The sequence below is a fragment of the Amblyomma mixtum genome, chromosome 1 (assembly GCF_055824585.1).
Source record: "Amblyomma mixtum isolate Tamu chromosome 1, ASM5582458v1, whole genome shotgun sequence".
Taxonomy (NCBI): Eukaryota; Metazoa; Arthropoda; class Arachnida; order Ixodida; family Ixodidae; genus Amblyomma; species Amblyomma mixtum.
In genome coordinates this window covers 149719923-149743174 of record NC_143012.1, presented here as the reverse complement: position 1 = coordinate 149743174, position 23252 = coordinate 149719923, and the positions used below count along the sequence as shown (strand labels likewise).

The following is a 23252-nucleotide window of genomic DNA, read 5'->3' as shown; positions in this document are numbered from 1 at the left end:
TCCGTCTCCCTAGAGCCCCTTACTTCCCCGCCTAAGATTTTGGCTCGCAACACCGCCACTATCGGCGAGCACTGTACAAAATGCTCGCCCACTGCTTAAAAGAAAGCGCGCAAAAAAAATAAAGACGCGATCCCGTCAGAAGACGATTTCTCGGTTCGTTCTGAACTCCCACTTAGTACAGGCCGCAGCCTTCTTCATGTTAGTCTCATGTCCTACGCGAACAGCACGTGTCGCTGCCATCCGTTCGCACAACTAGACCGACCATCCGCCGCGCAAACAGCAAGAAGTAAAAATTTATGAATACAGAAAAAATACCACAACACCACCTAAATAAACAGTGCCATCAATCCAGCCGGACTGGTTTGATGCGAGCTAGGTAAGGGGGTACTTTACAAGAGATAAAACTTCCTGGACAGCCTTGAACTACAAAAGCAGCTTTACGTCGCGGCAGACTGCGTAAGTCCGAGGTCTACGCGTTGCCTCACAAAGAGTAACAGAAGGTTGCCTGTTCTTCGCCGAATAGCGGCCTCGGACAATAACACGCACACACTGTCGGCTTATCCCCGAGCGCCCTCCCTGAGACCCGTGGCGCGTTACGACGGCGGCGCCACACGTTACGTCGCGGAGGCTCCGACGGAGTGCCGCAGTCGGCGTCTCAAGTAGCGCACTCGTAACAGCGCTGCGAAATCATCGACGGAGAACGCGCATATCAAGCGCCCTCGTCTTTGTTTCCTCGGGCGAGGGTGAAAGGGAGGGCGTTCGGAGCGCAGTCGACCGCAGCGGGGGCAGCGCTCGGCCGTACGATCTCCGTTTCCCATAGCGCGCATAAGCAGGAACCTGCGCCCGTTATCCTTCGCCGACTCGACATACCAGGGATACTGCAAGCACGGCAGAAATCCTTGCGGGTTTTCTTCTTCACCAGGCTGGAACGAAAAGGTATCAAGCACGGAGAAGCGGTCGCAGAGTCCGAATCAACGCGGCTTTCAGAATTTGATTCTGGCTTCTCGAAAAGAATATCTTAATAATTACAGATGTACAGGGTCGTCCACTTTTAGTTAGAACACGCTAGCGCATGGCCGCACTCTTCAGAGTGCCACCGTATGCGACACAGTCGCTCATCGCAGCAAATAGACGCATGAGAAGGTGTCCCTGCACGTGGTGCTTCGCGTCATCTGCCGCTTCGCTTCGATGCGCAGCCGTTTCGGACACAGTGACCCTCCAAAGAGCACGGGCGTGCGCTAGCGTATTCTAACTAAGAGTGGACGACCCTGTACAAGACAGCCGTACCCCGTACTTCCGTGAAAACGGTACGCAGGAGTTAATATACTTGTTATTTACAAACTGTAAATAAGCGAACAGAGCAAGCACGGCGGCGATCGAGAGCTAAGCAGCCAGGGACGCTGATAGCAGTCTAGTTGATAACAGTAACACGGCAGAACAGTCTTCGTTGGCGTCTTTGTGCGGTGTGTGACAGCGTCAATACGATCAACTTCGACGTACAGTCAAGGTGTATTTAAGCTACGCGTTGATAATAATTTAGTTCTACCATAATATCGCGAGACTGCTTAACCAATTTTTTATTGCTGAAGAGATAATGCCACCTCCAGCACACATTGCTCCAACTCTAAGCTAAGTGAACCTCAGGTTATCGAATTTTCCGAATTAGGAACAGTTCTACCAGCTCCGACAGTTTTGCCATCTATCCCATCATCCCATGTAAGAATATTTCAGTTTACAATTTATAGCAGTGGATATTTCAGTCGAATGGGCCATCTATCCCATCATCCCATGTGAGAATATTTCAGTTTACAATTTATAGCAGTGGATATTTCAGTCGAATGGGCACCTGAGCTTAGACCCAGACGTGTTAACAATCGGTGCAACAAAGCTTTGCACTCCACATCGCCTAGGTGAAAGAGCACAGTGACGAAACGGTGGGCTCCGCTGGGACGCGGCACATTATCTTTCATCAGCTGTACGTAGAAATTCAGGGGGGCACTTTGTTGACCTAAAGTGCGTTAAGGCGGAAGCCTTGAGTGCAGTCTTGCTGCTTGTGTCACTGATGTGTGGTTAAGACGTTAAGCTTCGCCTCTAAGAGTGGAAAGCGACAGCGTCTTGCAACGCTGCCAGGGAGTCCACAGAACGCCATCGCCCGTTGGGCTCTATGCCTGGCTCGACGGTATATTGGTTTTTCAGGAAAGGAAGTGTATCTCTCGCATATCTCTGTGGACACCTGAACTTCGCAGTAGCGGGACAGGAGGAAGATGGGAGTGAACGAAGACACTGTATTCACTAGACGCGCCTTTGTTCATTGCGAACCATCGAGGTGGCATGGCGGAGTGGTAGCGTGCTCGTCTCGCACTCCGGAGACCCGGGTTCGATTCCCCAACTCGACCAATTTCCTACTGAGTTTTATTTATTTATCTGGTGTGACTATAAGGGTTAATTAGGCTAATTAGTTAATTAAACAATTAATTAAATTCAGTGTGACTTCGAGCATCACTTACGATCCCTTTAATTGGTTGCATGGTTACTAGGCAAAGTACGATTGACCCCGTTTGAAATTCGCGCACTGTGACGTCACGACCATTTCGACCAATTGAAAAGCGAGACATTTCTGTCGACAACTTCTGCTTACAACGATGACGCATTAAAGACTTCCGCCTTAAAAGTTATGTACTGTTTGATTACTACGTGCCATTCTGAAACGGCCTGGTGGTCTGTGCTGAGCTAACAGAACCAAGAAACAGCTTCCAGTACTCTGAGAGGAACACTTTGATAAAGGTGAGGAAAGAGCAGGGCCGGAACAAAAACCTCCCAACTGCAGCGGAAGCCGTAGCGCGCCTTGGGAGGTTAAGAGACTTCATATACCGGGAACTGGCTGCAACATCCGCATTACATAAAAAGAGATTCTCTCGAAAGTTTAATAGCGCTGCTTGTGCATTGAAACACTTCTGAAAGAGAAAATGACTGACCTCTTTGCAGGATGGGCTACGCAGCAATGTAAAAAAGCCAGCTAGCTTCTTATGCACGTTGCAAACATGTTTAAACGTGGCCCGCTAATTTCGACATGCTTCATAATTCGAGTCTGCTACGCACTGCGTTATTTTATACACTGGATGTTCAGTAACTTTCTGTTAAGCAAAATTCTGTTTGCAGCCTCTTGAATTTGTTTCAAGCTATCGTTTGCTAATTGATATTGTTTAGTGTATATAGCGACTAAATGCTTAATGATCCTTAGCTAAGACATGAGGCTCTAAGAAAGTGAAAAATACTATGTCTGCTTCCGAGAGGCCAACAATGAAACAGCTGTTTCACGCACCATGCACGAAGGTTTTTTTTTTTTTTATTAATATATGGCAGGCTGATGTCACAACCTCCGAAAGGTGAGAAATGTGCATGCTTAAAACGTATGACCGAAAACAACCAGTCCCAGCAAGTGCTGTCACATTGCGCAATACTGCACAACAGCAGTTTTCCAATGGCCGCACGTAAGAACTCTTTGAGGACGAATCTAGCTATAAATGGCGCAGATGTGCTGAAAAACAAGCTTAGCACAAAAATAGCGAGCCTTAGCTCCTCTCGATGGGTCGGTTTTCTTTCACCCTGACTGGTCATCTATGCTTTAACGTTGCAGCAAAAATTACTCACCAGAATCTTCTTTAATGGCACTAACAGCCTTGTTGGCATCAAATGGATCACTTTTTTCTGCTATAGGCATAAAAATCAGGTGGGGAAGGGGGGGGGGAATATGGATACTCGACATCTTGCATCTCTATGACTGAGTCGAGTAACCGCGACATACTGCAAGAACAGCGAGGCTGACTCCACCAGCTCTGCATTCCCAGCTCTGATACAGAACAGCCAGAGAGCGCCAGTGTGGCACGGAGTCCTCGAACAAAGTTCTCGAGACTCAAGCGGGGCTTGTGGAAAGCGGCTGTTCGGACTCACGCAGCGTTCCAACTGCGCATCGAGAAAAATCGGGGTACCGCCGAACGGTCGTGTGCGCGCTTTTCACGCTGCCCAGTCGTGCTCCATAGTTTAGCTTTCTGAATATTGCCACTTTGGCGTAATTTGCCTGGAGATCACGGGTCTTGAACTGCAAATGTAAATGTGCCGCGGTAACAATCAAGTGCTTATACTCGCCCTGGAGGCGGAACAGCACAAGCTGACAGCCAAAATGGGGAAGATTAGTACAAAAAGTAAGGCTATCGCGCACTTGACTGCTTTTTCCAAGAAAGGCCACCAATCACCTAGGCTAGCTTACAATGGTGACCGGCATTCTGAACGGAGTGCAATGAGTTCCAAGTAGTGCTTCTGTCATTTCTACTCCACTAGCAGCACGTAGCTTAAGGGTGTAGGTTGTGTGTCCTGAAGGCGTACAAAGCAACTCTTCCATTCACGAGGGAGTTGTTCTTGGGGGACAGATTGCAACTTCGCGGCACCCATGCCTTGACCTGATGCCCCAGGTTCTCAGCCCTTCCCTCTACTGCCTCTTCCTCTTTTCCTCCCAGTGCAGGGCATCCAACCGTAACACCCGTCTGATTAACCTAACTGCCTCTCCTCTTCCTCTTTGTGAGCCACGTTTCGCGAACATTTGAGCGCCCAACCCCAACCCCACCAGAGAGGGCTGGGAGGCGGCCCTGCTCGTCTGTCAAGACCTAAAGGCCCAAAAGCCCTTGGTTAAACGGACGCTGGCGGCGTTGCTTGCCAATGGGGCCCGGAATAGGGGCTCCGCCAAGTATTGTGAGGAGAAAGGGCCAATAGGGCCCTACCCGAATCACCTTTCTGTAAAAATTTAATAGACGATAAATGTTTTTCACCACCAGCACCCAGCACAGGCAAGCTTCGAACTCGCATCCCAGTGCGCGTCAGGGAGGGAAAAGGAAAGAGCAGAAGGAGAGGGGCGCTCACCCGTCCGTCCAGGAGGTCGGCGTTGACGAGCATGTCCTCTCGCACGACGCCCAGCAGCCGCAAGGGAGGCAGCGTGGCCCTGGTCCGGTTGGGGTGCTTGTGGCACCGCAGCGCCTGCCGGCGGCGCAGCTCTCGGCTGACGGCGTCGCCGACCTCCTTGGCGAGCCCCGTGTTGAAGCCGTTGGTGAGGAGCCACATGGGCGTGGCGTTGGCGGCGCGCAGCAGTCCGCGGCGGAAGCCCTCGAGGCGCCGCGCGTCCGCCCAGTCGCCCAGCGGACCCACGTGCGAGATGAGCACCAGGGCGATGCGCGGCGCCGAGAACTGCCACTCGTGCACCAGCACGCCGCACACCTGGTCCGGGTCGATGTCGTGCCGGACACGGATGAAGGGGCGCGACTGTAAGAACACGCACAGCGTCGGTGGCAGCCAAGGTCCGCGCACAGCCATTGTCAAAAGACCAAGAGGTGAATTGTGTTAGAACGGCGACTTGGGCTAGTTGGTATAGATTCATTGCTAGGCAGCGCGCAGGGACGACGGACAAGAAAAGACGCACATAAAGGCGCCTTTCTGTGTGTCTTTTGACTCTTTTCTTGTGTGTCGTCTCTGCGCGCTGCCTCGTCGCAATGAGTCCAAGAGGTTTGCCCATAAAAGCGCCTTTCTGTGTGTCTTTTGACTCTTTTCTTGTGTGTCGTCTCTGCGCGCTGCCTCGTCGCAATGAGTCCAAGAGGTTTGCCCCTCGCAGCGGGTCTCTTGTAGCATCGGTGGAAGTCTTAACTTTAGGAGAGGTGAGGGCGACAGTTCATCTCCCCTTCAAGAGACATGGAACGCTGAAGCCGAGATGGAAACTCCTCGGGCTGTTTGCTTTCGACAAAGGCGGCACAGTCGAGGAGCAACAATGGGGTACACCACGCGCCGTTGCATCGCTGACTGCTCTTGCGACGCCTTTGGGCGTTTAAGCCAAGCAGGAGAGCCACGGACATGCCTCAATGTGAAAACAACCACCTGCTCCCTTATCTCTCAGTAGCAGACTATGCCGGAAAGTGGCGCGGCAGTGAACTCTAAAGGAAGCTCGAATGGTACACACCACCTTTTTGTCCTGACCGTACACTTTCTGCGCACTCTGGCCAATTCTTAACGCCCCGTAAGCGCTATCCCGTGTACACACTATTCTAGTGATCTTGTCTGTTCGCTGGAACGAATATGTTTTGTTCACATCACCCGCATGGTAACCTCGTAACACAGTTTAGGGTTAAAACTGGCGATATCATATCCCCCGACATCAACAACGTGCTTGCTGAAAACTCGACTTATCGCTTTCTTGAAAATGCAGTAACGTCCTGTAGTGAAAGCGCCTAACTCCACGGCTTGTCAGCCACGAGATTAGCAACGCCGACACGCAATGCTTACGCTACCCGTTATTCCACTCCTACGCTTCACTCCCCCCACAATACATGTGACGTCCTCTTTCTTATTACGAAGACGTCAAAAGAACCACCGAAATGAAAATCAGCAACAGGAATAAAACGGCCAGGTGACACACCAATTCTGAGATGCTACCGAATTCCAAGATTCCACTGAATTTACACGTGCGGTCTGTGTGCTCTGAGAGGCATGAATGAGGTCGCGGTGACAGACCTGAATGTTATCCCCGCGCCCTGTGAATTGAGCCGGCTTGTAGGGTACGCCGACGCACAGGCGCGATTTGGGGCAGCCCTGCTCCACATGTGCCCCGAGCTCTGACCCCCTTGGCGGCGCGAGGTTGTTGCTATAGTTCAGCCGCGGAATGGGGCCTCTATCGCCCTGCCGGATCTTGGCGGACGTCCGCAAAGTTGGCAACGGCACGGTTACTACAACAGCAGCAGCACTCCGTGCCCGCCAGAACGCGCAGATTGGTGTAGGCGACCTTATTACCGAAGGAACTGGTTCAGCGAGAGTCCACGACAGACAGAAAGCAACGCATATTGATTGCATCTCCCACCGCAGCGTTCCGTGCTCTTATAGACCCCACACAACCATAATAATGGCACCGCTCCCCAAGGGGCCGGGCCTCACGTGTTGGCTGCGGGCCGTGCGTTCTAACATCGCCTACGTTCTTCTTGCAACAGTGCATGCGGACGCGAAGCTTAGGAAGCCTATAAGACCTGCAACGGCACAGACTGACGCTCTTCTCTACACCAATGCTGTTGTGCTACTCTGTCTAGGTCGCTTTAAGATCACCCACCGCAAAATTAACAAGGACAGCTGCGAGGCTGCGGACCATGCACTTCCAAAAGCGGATGAGAAAGAAGTTTTGAGCCAATTTTATTCCTTCAAGCTGACACTTTAGTTAACAATGAGGCAGGCACCTACGCAGTCTTCCGAAATGAATAGTCAAAGAGCATCGCAACAAACTATTTGCAGAAAGTTTCTACACCTCTCATACACGTGGCATGTCATCCTGCGGGTTATTTGAGGGAAGATTAAGTGTCAAAACTATTGCACTCTTTTCGGACTCCTTTGAACTTCGCATTGTACCACGTTCTATTTGAAAGGCATTTCACAAGTTTCTACAAATGCATTGTACAAGAGGTTTGTGCACTGCCCGTTTAATAACCATCAGGCATAGAGACTCAAAATGGCCATCCAGTGCATAGCTTAGCGCAAGCCGGAAGCCCCAAACGCTGCGAAGAGACCTCATAATGTTACGCAATAGCAAGCACGTAAGTTTACTCCGCGGGGCCCAGTTGTAACTTGGTCGCTCGGCAAAGCGGGCCCATGTGGCGGAGCGTGAGGCCCACGTACCTCGGCTTCGTAGGCGAAGTTCTTCCAGAAGCGGATGCCTCCCCTGGCCAGCAGGTAGCGCTGCGACGAGGCATCGTCGTCGACCGCGCTGGTCTGCCGCTGCAGGGAAGACTGGCGCACCAACGGCGGGGACGGCACCAACGGGATCTCGGCGTCGGACTGCGTGGTACGGCATCGTCGAGTTTCAGCGTATACCGCAGACAGATAATCAAGCCTAACCTAACAAGATTACACCTCTTGACAATCCACCACAAGTCAGAGTTCTAACTATGGCACAAAATTCGTTAGTTTAGCAATAATTATCATTTTGAAATCGCTGCAGCGTAATATAACTGTGCACGCTCTATTTAATCATTCCCGATTGTTTATCTTCAACTCATGAGATCTGATTACGTGTCCGTTGTTTTCTTTGTGTATTGCCACGCTGTTACCGTGTTGTAGTGCTTTCTCGTTTACTGATGCTCATGTTTAAAAAAAAAGGTTTCTTTGTGCGCACGTTCCCGTAGCTTATGCTAATTTGCTGCATTTGAACTCATGCAAATTTGCGCTTGTTTTATTTATGCAACTTTTAGGCAGTTTTCCTTTACCTGTCGCCAATTTTCATTCGCACTGAGCTTTGTTTCGTTTTGACAAGTTGTTATACTCTGCGCTCCTGGCCTACCTGATTGTATCTGATCATAAGAGCTGTCATCGCAGCGTTGTACCGGAGAATCTTCTGCGGCAATACTTCTTGCGTATTTCGTGTGTGTTCATAGCATTGTTGTGACAAAATAAATTAACCCACGGAGATAGCTCGCTGAGAGGGGACGCAGCAATAGGGGATATTCAAAATTCAGCAAGTGCGCTTTCCCACATAACTATGTTGCCCCAAACAAGATGGCCGACTTCTCTATAAAGGAACTACGTGGGCTACAGGACAGGCGCTAAAGGTGTGAATAGAATGTAAGAAACGCATTTTGGAAGAATCAAACAAACAACCACTCTTTCTTGCTTTGTTTCAGCTGGAAACGCATGGTCAGCCATCTTCTTTGGGACAACATTGTTATGCGGAAAAGCGCACTTGTGCAATTTTGAATATCCCCTATTGCACCGAGGCCCAGTCAGCATTCGCTCAGTAAAGTAGCGGTTAAAGTAGCGCTTTAACCCGAGCGCCCCCTTTCTCCGAAAAAAAAAAAAAAAAGAACCACGCACGGGACCAAGCACTATGAACTGCGGTAGGGACTCGAAAGCGAATTTCGGGCTTCACACTGCTGAAAAAGCAGCACATTTCTTGCAGAAACGCCAGCTCACTATATTCGCCACCACCAAAGCTGACAAATTGTGTTACAGGAGGGAGTAAACGTAGAGAACTGTGCATGTTCAGCATAACAACATAACAGACATAAAAAAAAGCGTACTGTAGAGAAGAGCGCCGACTACAGAGAGAGAGAGAGAGAGAGAGAGAGAGAGCGAAACAGAGTCCGGACTCAGTTGAGTCCCTCTGTTCTGCACTGAGGAAATTGGAAGGAAGCGCACGCTGCATTCACAAGTTCCCGCCAGCCGGCTGTTCGCTTTGCAGCACTGAACAGCACATGATCCCGCAATCTATATTTAACAAGGAGCCATTCACCGCAGAGAACATCCCATGCTGCGAAGCAAGCAACGACTCCAAGCCCTTCTTAAGTTTATTTCTAGTCTGCCCTTAACCGTTCCTGTCTCTCTCCGCTGCGTCCGCGCCAGTCCAGACACCGTAGGTCTCGTAAAAAGGCAACAATTATTCGGGAATGTCTTCGTTTGCTGTTGCTGTTCTTGTGTTTTTTTTTTCTCTCTTTTTTGACCATAATGTGTGCGGACCACTTGCTTTGTGACGCAAACAAATTCCTGCGTCTTCTAACACAAATTTACCGGTAAGCGTAGTGATGCTGTTTTCTGCTTTTTTTTTTCACTGTGACCCTAGACTGCACGGTTCCCTACGAACAGCCAACCCTACCAACTCGCTTAATTACAAGCTACAAGAGACGCCGCCGCGGTGGCTCAGTAGTTATGGTGCTCGACTGCTGACCCGAAAGACGCGGGTTCGATCCCGGTCGCGGCGGCTGAATTTCTTTGGAGGAGAAATTCGAGGCCCGTGTACTGTGCGATGTCAGTGCACGTTAAAGAAGCCCAGGTGATCGAAATTATCCGGAGCCCTCCACTACGGCGTCTCTCATAGCCTTAGTCGCTTTGGGACGTTACACCCCATAAACCAAACCAACCAAACAAGCTACAAGAAGCTTCTGAACACAAGCAACTGCTCCGACAAGACACGCAGAAACACGCACAGTCAACAGCACCAAAACGCAAAGAGCGTTTCTGCGTTACTGACTTTGCAGTGTTTTTTTTTTTTCGCAGTCATGGACCAGGAAGAGCGCAATTAATTCACAGAGACGCGCTCCCGAAAACACCTCAGCGCGGTTTCGGTTACCGCCACATGCAAGTAGTGGTGCCGCACAACTATCGTGCTGTCAGTTGAGCGTCATCTACGTTGGCCAGGTGCGTTGTGCGTCGAAAGGCGCACGATTCCCACCACCACTTTGACCCCCACTAACTACACGGATTCCCCTGCAGTGACATCTGCGTCACACCCATACCTGTGCTGTGATATGTGCGTTGAGCGAGAGCGTCAGAGCTCCGTAATTTTTTTAACACTAGATATGAGCTCTGTGGGGCAACGTTGACTGCGAAATTCGGTTCTAAACCAATACTGCGCTTCGAGAAAAAGGACTTCTAGCCAAAGGTATAAACTTAGAGGCGCCAACCTGAGCATGGACATTCATGAAAATGCACTAAAAAGAGCACTGTAAACCTCTGAACAACGCTTAATATTGAGCGAATCGAAGTGGGAATAGTGGCCGCAAAAACAGTTATTTTAAAAAGGGCTCATGACCGCTTTTTTCCTTGAATAATTAATTCAAGAACGTCGAAAAGCCTGGAAGTCAGGTTTCGTACGATGGAAGTTTCTAAGCGCAACAAATTTTACTCAAAACTGCTCAGACTGACGCCTCATAACAGGGTTTTAGCTTGGAAAACGTTTCGATACAAACCGAATTCAGAAAGAGACCAATACAAGGAGAACACTTCGAAGAGAAATATTCTGCAATTGCTGCTGCCCTTCATTTAAAAAAAAAACATGCTTCAAGCAGCGTCGATTTTAAAAAATTATCCTGTTTTTCTTCTTGAATAAAATGAATTCCTACTCTCACTCTGCACACAGTAAATTACAAACAGAAAATCTGTTTCCCTGAAATTCCTTATCGTAAATCAAATAGACCACGATGTCGGATTACGTCCTGGTAGATGGATTTTTGTGCATTTCGTGGAGCCAGAGAGTTCGGTAGAGACGCCTTACCTGCTGCAAAACTTCCCAAGCCAACATATTCCCGGCAGGAGTGCGGAAACCAGCGTACGTTGGAGAAAACGGCACTACAAATTTGTTCTCGAAAGCCCGTGAGCGATAGCGGAGACCAGCCTCAGCATCACTGCAGCAAAACTATGGAATTTCAGCGAACAGTGCGTCGGCTTGCGAAAAAGCGCGCACTATAATTATGGCCGCCATGGCCTGGGAACTTCTGGAGCAAACCGTATCGGTTCTTCCCTGATTTTTACGTTACTCTCTCTCATACGACGATCATATGGCCGTTTCCAGAACGCCCAGCGAAAAACGAGCAAATGATGTGGTCACAGAACAATCTGCGCATACGGATCAAATTGCAGCGCAGCCAGTCATAAGCGAGGCACAAATAATCAGACCACCTCTGGCGGGCATTTCTAATCTTATCTTGACAACCTCGGAACTTCCTCTTTCCCTGAAGGTGATTTTTTTGAATAAGGTATGGTATGGTATGGTACGTTACATTACCGTGCGGTATGGTATGGTATGGTACGGCACGTTACACAATCAAATTAAATTTATTTTATTCACATGAATACCAAGATGGATACATGCGAATCATCCGGGCTCTTAATTAGCTATCTCGGCTAGTTTTGGGCCCATGCAGGAAGTGCAAAAAAAACTGCAGGGAGGCAACTCGACATTATACATTAATTTCATGTACAACAAAGTTGTCCAGTAGTTATATAAAAAGAAAAGTTAAGTGCACTTGAAATTATACAATATTTGCAAACACAAAAAGTGGTACACATGCAAGAAAATCACTGCTTAATAATGGAGTGGCATACTGATTGCTATGGAATACATTTTTTTATTTATTTGCCCCGCCGCGGTGGCTCAGTGGTTACGGCGCTCAGCTGCTGACCCGAAAGACGCGGGTTCGATCGCGGCCGCGGCGGCTGAATTTCGATGAAGGCGAAATGCGAGAGGTCCATGTACTGTGCGATGTCAGTGCACGTGAAAGAACCCCAGGTGGTCGAAATTTCCGGAGCCCTTCACTACGGCGTCCCTCATATCCTCAGTTGCTTAGGGACGTTAAACCCCAATAAACCAAACCAAACATTTTTTTTATTTCGCGGTTGAAAAACAGCCTATCATTAAGTTTGCAGGTAGCTTGTTCCAAATTATGGCAGTAGCATAGATTGTTCCAATTATTGCAGTAGCATATCTATAGATTGTTCCAGATAGCATGACATTAGAGTAATGCTAGCCTATTAATATTCTAGTTTACAAAATGTCTAAGAGTTATTCCTGCAGATAAGGAGAGCTGCTACGCCATCATACAGTAAGCGTTTTTTTTTTGGTGAAGCGTTAGTGGCCGTACTGAAGTATCTCAGATCTGTAAAGGTTCATGCACCGAGGCATAAGGAAGGAGCAATTCCCCTTTCGGTGGAATTCAGTCTGGGCGCGTAAAGTGTGAAGGAAGCAAAATGACGATACGTCGAAATGCCTTTTATGCTAAAACGCGTCAAGAATCAACTGTTTAGCATCGTTGTAACCGGAAGTCAAAGTGCAAGTACAAGGATCAGAGTAATTGTGAAAGCAGATTTGGTATATGATTCCGCACTGTACGGTACGGCATGGTGCTGTGTGCTGTTGTGTGCTGTTGTGTGCTGTAGTGTGCTGTAGTGTGCTGTAGTGTGCTGTGCTGTGCTGTAGTGTGCTGTGCTGTGCTGTAGTGTGCTGTGCTGTGCTGTAGTGTGCTGTGCTGTGCTGTAGTGTGCTGTGCTGTGCTGTAGTGTGCTGTGCTGTGCTGTAGTGTGCTGTGCTGTGCTGTAGTGTGCTGTGCTGTAGTGTGCTGTGCTGTAGTGTGCTGTGCTGTAGTGTGCTGTGCTGTAGTGTGCTGTGCTGTGCTGTGCTGTGCTGTAGTGTGCTGTGCTGTAGTGTGCTGTGCTGTAGTGTGCTGTAGTGTGCTGTAGTGTGCTGTAGTGTGCTGTAGTGTGCTGTAGTGTGCTGTAGTGTGCTGTGGTGTGCTGTGCTGTGCTGTGCTGTGCTGTGGTGTGCTGTGCTGTGCTGTGCTGTGCTGTGCTGTGGTGTGCTGTGGTGTGCTGTGCTGTGCTATGGTGTGCTGTGCTGTGCTGTCCTGTCCTGTCCTGTCCTGTCCTGTCCTGTCCTGTGCTGTGCTGTGCTGTGCTGTGCTGTGGTGTGGTGTGGTGTGGTGTGGTGTGGTGTGGTGTGGTGTGGTGTGGTGTGGTGTGGTGTGGTGTGGTGTGGTGTGGTGTGGTGTGGTGTGGTGTGGTGTGGTGTGGTGTGGTGTGGTGTGGTGTGGTGTGGTGTGGTGTGGTGTGGTGTGGTGTTGTGTTGTGTTGTGTTGTGTTGTGTTGTGTTGTGTTGTGTTGTGTTGTGTTGTGTTGTGTTGTGTTGTGTTGTGTTGTGTTGTGTTGTGTTGTGTTGTGTTGTGTTGTGTTGTGTTGTGTTGTGTTGTGTTGTGTTGTGTTGTGTTGTGTTGTGTTGTGTTGTGTTGTGTTGTGTTGTGTGGTGTGGTGTTGTGTTGTGTTGTGTTGTGTTGTGTTGTGTTGTGTTGTGTTGTGTTGTGTTGTGTTGTGTTGTGTTGTGTTGTGTTGTGTTGTGTTGTGTTGTGTTGTGTTGTGCGGTGCGGTGCGGTGCGGTGCGGTGCGGTGCGGTGCGGTGCGGTGCGGTGCGGTGGGGCCGGCACGGCACGGTATGGTATCGTACGGTATGTTGTGGTGCTGACAGATGCGATGCGGTGCGGCGCGGTACGGTGCGGGCGGCACGGAACGCACGTTACGGTACGGTATGATATTGTTACATTAGGCGGTGCATGCATAAGGAAGGAAGAAGAAGAAGCTCTGAGTTTTTGTGAAGAAGACGACGGTCGAGCAGTGTCGGCTGGTGCCTGCAGTAAACGCCTGTGGTTTTAAAGCCCTGTTTTCCGTGTCCGCTCTCTGCAATCCCAAGCGGAACTACCCCGTAACATCTTGGTGGAGGTGCTGGGACCGCGACTGGGACATCACGCTGCCATTTGTGACATTTGCATACAATTCGTCGCGTCACAACACTTCCGGCTACTCCCCCTTCTATCTTCTATACGGCCGTGACCCTCTGCTACCATTCGACAGCCTGCTCCCTCCCGTCGCCACTGCCAGCTCATATGCCCGTGACGCCATAGCCCGAGCTGACGTTGCCCGCGTTGTTGCTCGCAACCGACTCACAGCCTCCCAGCACTCCCAGAAACGTCGCTATGATTCCTGTCATCGCAACACCGAGTATTCTTGCGGCTCTCTCGTGCTGCTTTGGACCCCAGCTCGCCGCGTTGGCCTCTCGGAAAAACTTTTGCCACGTTATACAGGCCCCTACCGTATTTTACGACAAGTGACTCCAGTGACATACGAAATTGTGCCCTTGCATCTCGCACGCCATACCTCCACACCTCGCACTGAGACGGTCCATGTTGCACGCCTCAAGCCGTACTACACGGACCCTGGTTTGGACGCTAGTACGCACCGGGACGGTGCTTTTCAGCCGGCGGGGTAGTGTTACATTAGGCGGTGCATGCATAAGGAAGGAAGAAGAAGAAGCTCTGAGTTTTTGTGAAGAAGACGACGGTCGAGCAGTGTCGGCTGGTGCCTGCAGTAAACGCCTGTGGTTTTAAAGCCCTGTTTTCCGTGTCCGCTCTCTGCAATCCCAAGCGGAACTACCCCGTAACAATATGGTATGTTAGGTTTAACGCTCCAAAAAGCTACACATGGGCCTGTGGGAAAAAGTAGAGAGCTACGGATTAATGTCGACGAACTGAGGTTTTTCATCGTGCACTGACATCGCACAGCACAAGGCCATTTTTGCATCTCGCCTGCATCCAGGCTAAGGGCAAACCTGAGGACGTCATGGACAACAGCAGGGCCATGCATCGTCTCCTCGAATGGCCGCATAGTAATTTGGCAATGCATGTGGTATCAAAACAACTTCGTAGCAAAAAGTCAACAGAATAACTGCTGTGTGCAAAATCGATTGAATTATTAATAACGTGTGAAATAAAACCAACAGCCCAGTAACCAGGCCACATCTGTATATAGTTTTGTAGGACTGTTTTAGGACAAATATCAACCACAACCTCGTCACGTGACATGCTATGCAGGGCACCCCAATTTCTACGTTCGCTCGACTTTTCCCGAGTTTGCGCGACGGCGGTCAGTGGACGAAGATAACGCTGAAGGCGCGACAGCATCAGACAATAAAATGTCGAGATAAGCTACGTATGTCAACAAGAGCGCACGCTGCCCTTCCAACACACCAGATTGCGCAATGCAAAGCGCCAGCACCGCTAATACTACGAACGCAATATTGCAAACCGTCATATCTTCACTTATCCACTATCGATTTACGCGCTCGCCGAAATCTGTTTGCTCGCCTTTTTTCGAACGTGTCAAAAGCGTGTCTCCTCTTTTTCGCATTATCTGTCTATCCACAGTCGAAGGCAAACAGTGCACACGCAGTGGGTTCTTGCGCCAACCCTTTAGCTTCATTCGATGACAGCACAACCATGCCAAGTGGCAGAGCTCTGTGATAAGATGATGTTGGAGAATGCTCCATATCACCTCTTCGTCATCCGTGGGTAACGCCCTGCAAGCAGCTGCGATGACGTGCCGACAGCGTTTTACTCTGTGCTTAGTGGTTGCAATCTAGGCTATAATGCTTTTATGGCATCGCAGTACGAGATAAGAAACCAACGACAGTCAGTGGGTAATTTTTTTTTGGACAGCGATAATGAGATTCATCACCGATGACGTCCGTTGTACCTGTTGTATTAAAACGACCAAGATTGTAGGTGCCTGAGCACTGATTTCCTGTTTATAAGGCAAGCACGTTTGGCGAGGCTCAACTGCAGCGCATACGCGCATAAGAATTACGCACCACGCCTGAGCTAGGTGTGCAGTGTGGTTTTGATCCACAGGCGAACTCAGGCTTAACTCGTGAACAGTGAAAGCCCCGAAATCATCTCGAAACTCGCGCGGCGAACGCAGCAGCAACAGCCTGGGCAGTCGCTTTGAGCGGAGCAAATGTCCATATGACCGATTGGAGCCTTTTAATGGCATAACCGACGAAGAATTTTGGCGTAATTTCTCCTGTCGAAAATGTCGTTGCTCTGGCTGCGCGACGAACTAGGCGACGACCCACGTGTGCGGAGAGAGAATGGCGGGCCTCACATGCTCACAGTCGAAGAGAAAGTCCTCTGTGTCGTCCAATCCTACAGGGCCTCAAGTTTACATGGAAGCGCCGGCTTAGACGGACACAATGCACGCCACCAGACCACTGTGAGTCGCTGCACAATAGACGCCTCCGGCGCGCTACGCAGAAATTGGGTTCGTTTTTTCGAAGACTGCAGCTGACCGTGCGTATATTAAGGCGAAAGCCTTTAATGCCTCATCGTTGTCGACAGAAGGTTGTCAGCGGAGGTGTCGCGCTTTTCGGGTGGTCGAAATGGTTATGACGTCAGAGTGCGTGGATTCGATGCCTGAAGCCCCCTTTTCGAGCACACGACAACAGATCACGTGAAAGTATTTGACTCAGTCGAAACCTCAGCAATCGACATGGTGGAATCAGGGTGCAGAAGAGCCTTACGTAAGAATACTAAATTTCTAAAACGGCTGCACAGCTGGCAACCTCCATAAAATCAGCCATAAAATTCCAATAAAGAAGGCAGTCAAGCAGGGGGACACGATCTCGCCATTTCTATTAACCGCCAGTTTGCAGGAGGTATTCTGATTCCGGGATTGGGAACAGTTAGGGATAAGAGTTCACGGAGAATTCCATAGTAATGTGCGGTTCGATCATGACATTGCCTTGCTCAGTCAATCAGGACATGAACTGCAAAGCGTGATCAAAGAGTTAGGCTGAGCAAAGTAGAACGGTGGGTATAAAAATTAACATGCAGAAAAACAAAGTAATATTCAACAGTCTGGGAAGGAAACAGCAGTTCGCAATTGGTAGCGAGGTGCTGGAAATGCTAAAGGATTACGTCTATTTAGGGCAGGTAGTGCCTGCATATCCGGATCACGAGACTGGAATAATTAGCAGAATAGGAATGGGGTGAAGCGCATTCGACAGGTTCTTTCAGATCATGAATGGCAGTTTGCCAATATCCCTCAAGAGAAAAGTATACAACAGCTGCATCTTACCAGTATTCACATATGGGGCAAAAACGTGGAGGCTAAAAAAAAAGGGTTCAGCTTAAGTTAAGGACACCGCGGCGTGCCATGGAAAGAAAAATGATAGGTGTAACGTTAAGAGATCGGAAGCTGATGGAGTGGGTGAGGGAACAAACACGGGTTAATGACATCCTAGTAGAAATCAAGAGGAAGAAATGGGGTTGGGCGGGGCATGTAATGCGAAGACAAGATAACCGCTGGTCCTTGAGGGTAACGGAGTGGATTCCAAGAGAAGGCAAGCGTAGCAGGGGGCGGCAGAAAGTTAGGTGGGCGGATGAGATTGAGAAGTTCGCCGGGATACGTTGGCAGCAGCTGGCCTTAGACAATGTTAAATGGAGGGATATGGAGAGACCTTTGTCTTACAGTAAGCGTAGTCAGGCTGGTGGTGGTGGTGATGATGATGATGATGATGATGATGATGATGATAATGATGATGATGATGACATCTATCATATTCAACTGCAGGTTTCAAGAGACTCCCGAAGAGCCCTGTCCGATTGGCTGCAAAAAAGTTGTCTGAAGTATCTACAGGCTGCGTCCAGTGTATAGCTGCGGCCAAAATATTACGCAGCACGCTTCAGCGTCCAACTTTTGTCACGTTTCACAAAGGAGAAGGTGTTTTGGCTTTATACGTCAGCGCGGCGGCAGCAATACATGACACCAATTAATTTTCGCTAGGTAAGGCGTGACAAGAGTTTTATCGCCAAAAAGCGCGCTCGGTACCCAAGCCCAGCGCACCATCGTATTCGGGCAGTGCAGCGCTGCTTACGTGTACGTTTGGAGCCGGCTCCTGCATGCATTGCAATGAAGAGCACGTACGGAGCAATGCCGGAATAGGGCGTGGGTGCTCAACTTGCGGGTGCTATATATATTGTGCAGTTTTATATTCTTCCTCTATCCCCTGTGTTTTCATTCTCTCGTATCTCCTCTTTCTATTCCCTCCCTGTTCTCTCCCTACCCTTTTATTTCTGCTGTCGACAGCTCAAGCACTTCATGCAAGGACAGCAGACGCCGCGGCCAGCAGAAATCTTTTCCTTCCTGTTTGCACTTTATTTTTAAATAAAGCACTAATATAAGTTGCAAAATTATTTTCTTCCTTAAAACAAAAAGTCATCCGATTAAACTTCCTGAAATAAATGCCATCAAATGGTACAGTGCAGCGGTACCTTCCATATTATTGGTTGGTTTATGGGGTTTAACGTCCCAAAGCGACTAAGGCTATGAGAGACGCCGTAGTGAAGGGCTCCGGAAATTTCGACCACCTGGGGTTCTTTAACGTGCACTGACATCGCACAGTACACGGGCCTCTAGAATTTCTCCTCCGAAGAAATTCTAGCCGCCGCGGCCGGGATCGAACCCGCGTCTTTTGGGTCAGCAGCCGAGCACCATAACCGCTGAGCCACCGCGGCGGCCTTCCATATTATTACTACAACCACCTCACTACAGAACTGACGGCTCAATGCCGCAAGAAGCAACTTTTCGCAGCTTTGTTTTTTTTCTGACACGGCTCTCACTTTTTGTTCCCTCAGTCATTTTATCGGCTTCTTTGCCTTCTGGACAAATTGGGAACATAGTTGGAATAGCTACTGAGCGAATATAAAATTTCATAAAAAAATCTTCCCATAGTTTTGTACTTGTCCGTGTTTCCTATTTGAGGAAATATAAAACAAATTCATTTCAAGTTCATCATCAGTGTGACTACACCCACTGCAGGACAAAGGCCTTATCTCTCTAATTAACTATGTCTTTGGGAATTATGTATGAAAGCGATATACGAGTTATCGTGTGTGAAATCGTAAGCTTCACATAAAAAAAATTCGTCGAACTCACGCGTAAAATATTTCATTTTTCATATATTTTCTTTACTAGACTAAGATTGCTTCGCCAAAAACAAGCCGAAATAAAGTTCGTCATAGAAAAGCGAGAAACCATGATTTTTTTAATAAATCAACAGTGGTTGAGCGCTGAGCCTGGGTCAGTTGGCGTGAAATGACCCATTTATACAAAGCCATAAACAACAATTTTTATGAGAAGCTATACGCTGTGAACACGGTGCCAACAATGACAGTGTTATCTACCCCATAAACTGTTGTCCTCGACCTTTCTCTGGCTTTTCGCAATCCTGTTTAGTGTGATATCTTTATCCGCTGCCGTGGCCCTTGTCAAGAATTTTTCCATTCAGTTCTACACAGGAAAAGGTCTTATCAATGCATCAACCAATAAATAGATAAACCGAATGCTATTACATCCCAAAGTTATCGCATAGACGCAATGAAAAATTCCAATGCGGCTGACATCTGGTTTCGGCACAAAGGCAGGCATGCTCAGATGCCCTGATATGATCTCAGTCGTCATCAATCCAGAGAAGCAGTATCATATCAGCTCTGTCGAGCAGGTGTCAATGAGCCGTCCTATATAACGCTACAAGCGAAAACTTCCACGGAGCGAAATTGCTTATTTCACATTTAGCCCAATTTTCAGTAGTACGCAGACCCGGTGTATGGTCCGAAGGGCTCGATAGATAGACCTTTTCATAAATTGCAGCGCCACGCTAATTCCTGGCGGATTAGGGCTAAGCAAGATGGGAGAATGGGGCGATCGCTTTCCACGTCGGCTGCTGTCAAACGTGTTGCCGTGTTGAGCCGCTGCTTACTAGCGGCGTGCGTCTTTCCCGTTCGTGTTTATTTGTTGGTGCTTCCAAGCAAAATGCAGCAGCGGACTGTTGTGGAAGTTAGCTGCTTGTCGCTCTGCTACTTTTTCGCACGACCTATTGCTTTTCTCGATGTACGACAAGAAGAAGAATCGTGATTGCGGTCGAACATGCTGCGTGCCTCGCTGCAGCAACAACACGGGAAAGAACTTCCACGCTTCATTCCACAGATTCCCTAAAGACAGCAAGTTGAAGCATTAATGGACGCAAGGGGTTAATCCGCAAAGGTAGCCCGTGGTAGCCTTCAAAACACCACAAGGTATGTGGTGCACATCTTAACCTTATAGTCAGCTCGAGGAATAATATACGCACCGTCAACCCACGATCTTTCCGCACCGGGTGAATACGGCACGGGTACCTGCTGCGACTATATGGGCATAGGTTATCATTGTCAGGAGACGGTCGTTTGTTCCTTATGCGTCGTTACATTTGCCAGGCGCTGGGAAACGACGCGGTTGTACCTGCTTTCTCTGAAGTGACCAATGCTTCGTTCTAAATCGCTTTGTGCAGAAGTGAGTTCGGCGATCGTTGGCGTAAGTTCAAACGGCCTGATTTGTTCTCCACAGGTGACGTCGACGATTGCTACCGGTTGCCTCAAAAACATGGCTCGGCAAACCGAGTCACACCGGCGCTTACCGCTTATTGTACACACATCCTGTCATGTAAACAATCATCGATTTCAGGTCACTGTGGCCAAAACTTCACTCGATGACCATTTGCAGTCGCTGAAGCTAGATCATTTGCTCTCCACAATCGCGGAAATCGCTCACACGAATTCTGCAGACTCGCTAAGCCTAAGCGTCGTGGATGGGGACCGGCGTAGACTGAATTTATCACTGCCTAGTGGGACGGAGACAGAGGTGATCGGAAGCATTCCGGCCGTTTTTCTGCACGCATATACTTAAAAGCTTTCCTGCCTGCCGGGCGAAACTGCCAGCGGTACACTGCCCCTGTGTGATCAGGCAAGTGCGTTGTTTTCATTTTGGACACAATGCGGGTGACGACATTTTTGGAATCTGTAAGCGCCAGTAAGCAAGCGCGAAAAACAAGTCAGCTGTGCGATGGCGAGAGAAACGCTGTGACATTGATCGCAAAAAAAAAAAAAACGTGAAGAGAGACATATGTTGGGCAAGATATATTATGACAGGCAGTTTTGAAAACTGGAGTACTGTAGAGTCCAGACAAACGAATAATTTAAAGTTTTAAACATGTCCAGTCCTCGGACTCTAACCGAAAATTACGGTACTTGCGTCAAGCCAAATGTCAGCGGGCATCACAGAGTGGGCGTCAAGTACGCGCTGCGTATTCGAGCAGTGCGTAGCGTGCTCGTTTGCACACCCGCTCGTCGGGTGAGTGTGCCCCCCTTCCCTGATCTGTAAGCGACTTAGCTTTTGCATAAACCTTGTCCCTGACCCAGCAGCTGCGGCTCGGTGTCTCTTCGTTCGTAAGGCAGACCGCCGGCTCAGAGTTCACGACGTAATGCCGGCTGTGGATGACGTGTTCTTACCCAGCGGTAGCAATTTTTATAATGAACGTCGCAGAGCTTCGAAGTCTCGCTTTAATGAACTGCGCTTTAATGGTCGCACCACCGTGCAGCGCGCGAGCGCACAGTGGAGTAGAACTGCATGTACACGTTCCGCTGGAACGAGGATATCTGCCAGGCAATTAGTTATTTATTTACTTAAACATACTGCAGGCCCTTTTCGAGTCCACGCCGAAGTGCTTACAACGCATTAATTCGATCAGACAGAATAAAAACAAAAATACAGAGATCTTCTCTGATCCAAACACAAAAAGAATAGGAGAGAATTAGACAGAAAAGTCAATTTTTTCAGTATAATTAACTTCGCGGACAAACAGGCAAGAATATTGCGTCTATGGTGCCGGCAATCACTACGAATAAGTAAACCATAGTCGAAAACTAAACGGGGAAGTTACCTGGCCAGTAAACAAGCAGTTGTTCAATGCTCGAACACTAACTGAAAGCGGTGACCCCTCGGCGTTTTTCGTCCTTCTTACAAAAACTGCAAAACCTGCTCACAAAAGATTCCTTTCCAAAAAGAATTGGCGGTAGAGAAGCATGAACAGATTTTTGATATTAACTCCGTTCTCTTTTTATCTCTTCGCTTTGCGATGTTCTCCTATTACGAAATTTCACGGTAATCATGCGCCACAGAACGGCGTAAAACACAATGATTATGCGGAACATAACTTGGCACTTTTGAGTTCGTTTCAGTATGCGTAAGGACATATTCAACACGTAACGAATACGAGTGAAGATTGCGTTGGAGACGGATCGGAGACGAGAAGGCAGAGGGACGGCTTAGCAAAACTCCTTCCTTAGATATGTGGTTTACAATCGTGTTACAATCGTGGGAAATATGAACCGTGGTTACTAAACACGGGAATATGAATCGGTAAGCGTTCGCCGTCCTCTGTCCACATTTTACTAAGAGCAGACCGTATTTCTGAACACTGCAAAGGTTAAATACAGGACCAATGACACAAGAGAGAGAGAGAAAGGGGGCGAGCGCACGTTTCTCTTGCCACTCCGAACTCCCGCGCTGTATGACCCTGCTTCCCCACCAATTAGCCCACCCTTACAAAAAAGTTTTAGACAGTCTATAGAGAGTCTACAGACTTCTGTCTATAAAGTCTATAGACTGTCTATAGACAAATATTAGACAAAAGTCTAAAGGCAATACAAATGCCATAGACAGTCCAATAAATAGATTTATGGCCATACACTTTCAGTAGACTTTTATCTATAGAAAGTCTGTGAACTATGAATAGACAAAAAGCAATATCTATAGGAAGACAATAGACTCAATGAGAAGTCTACAGACTTTCTATAGACCATTTTTATAAGGGGGCGCCCACCGCTACCTCAGTGACATTTCTGAAGGCGGCTTAGATCCTTCAGTGTGGCACTGACGGAAGTGGCTCTAGAGAACAGCGCTGCCCACTCACGATCTTGAATCGGCCGCTGCGGATGTGCTGCGGGACGGTGACGACGCTGGCGAGCCGGCGCAGAGCCCGCAGCACCGGGAAGGAGGCCTCGTCCAGGTGCAGCGCGTCCATGCCGCGTTTACGACCGCGGCGCGATAACGCCGCAGCTAGACGCAATCGCCGCCGGCCTTCTCCTCGCCATGTTAACTTTGCCGCGGCGTCGTTGATATGATGGTGAGTGGCAGGCGTGGCGCGCGCGTAGCCTGCGATGGGGCGCACGCAGCGACAACGCTGCCGACGGTGGTTGGAGGGGAAGAAATTC

The 23252-nt window shown here is 48.9% G+C and overlaps 1 protein-coding gene across 2 annotated transcripts in view; it reads right to left on the bottom strand.

Moving 5' to 3' along the window:
* The window catches only part of LOC149367940 (transient receptor potential cation channel subfamily M member-like 2), a 175169-nt gene that overhangs the window by 85276 nt on the left and 66641 nt on the right, over nt 1-23252 (bottom strand). Inside the window, exons 1-3 of one of the 2 annotated variants that reach the window (XM_089558013.1) lie at nt 22952-23119; nt 7696-7854; nt 4915-5310 (exon numbers count right to left, since the gene is read on the bottom strand). In XM_089558013.1, coding sequence (XP_089414139.1) covers nt 4915-5310; nt 7696-7854; nt 22952-23062 — 666 coding nt within the window. In that variant the 5' untranslated portion in view covers nt 23063-23119. Of the gene's footprint in view, nt 1-4914; nt 5311-7695; nt 7855-22951; nt 23120-23252 lie in introns of those variants that run through there. The other variant, XM_089558021.1, reaches the window with a different exon arrangement.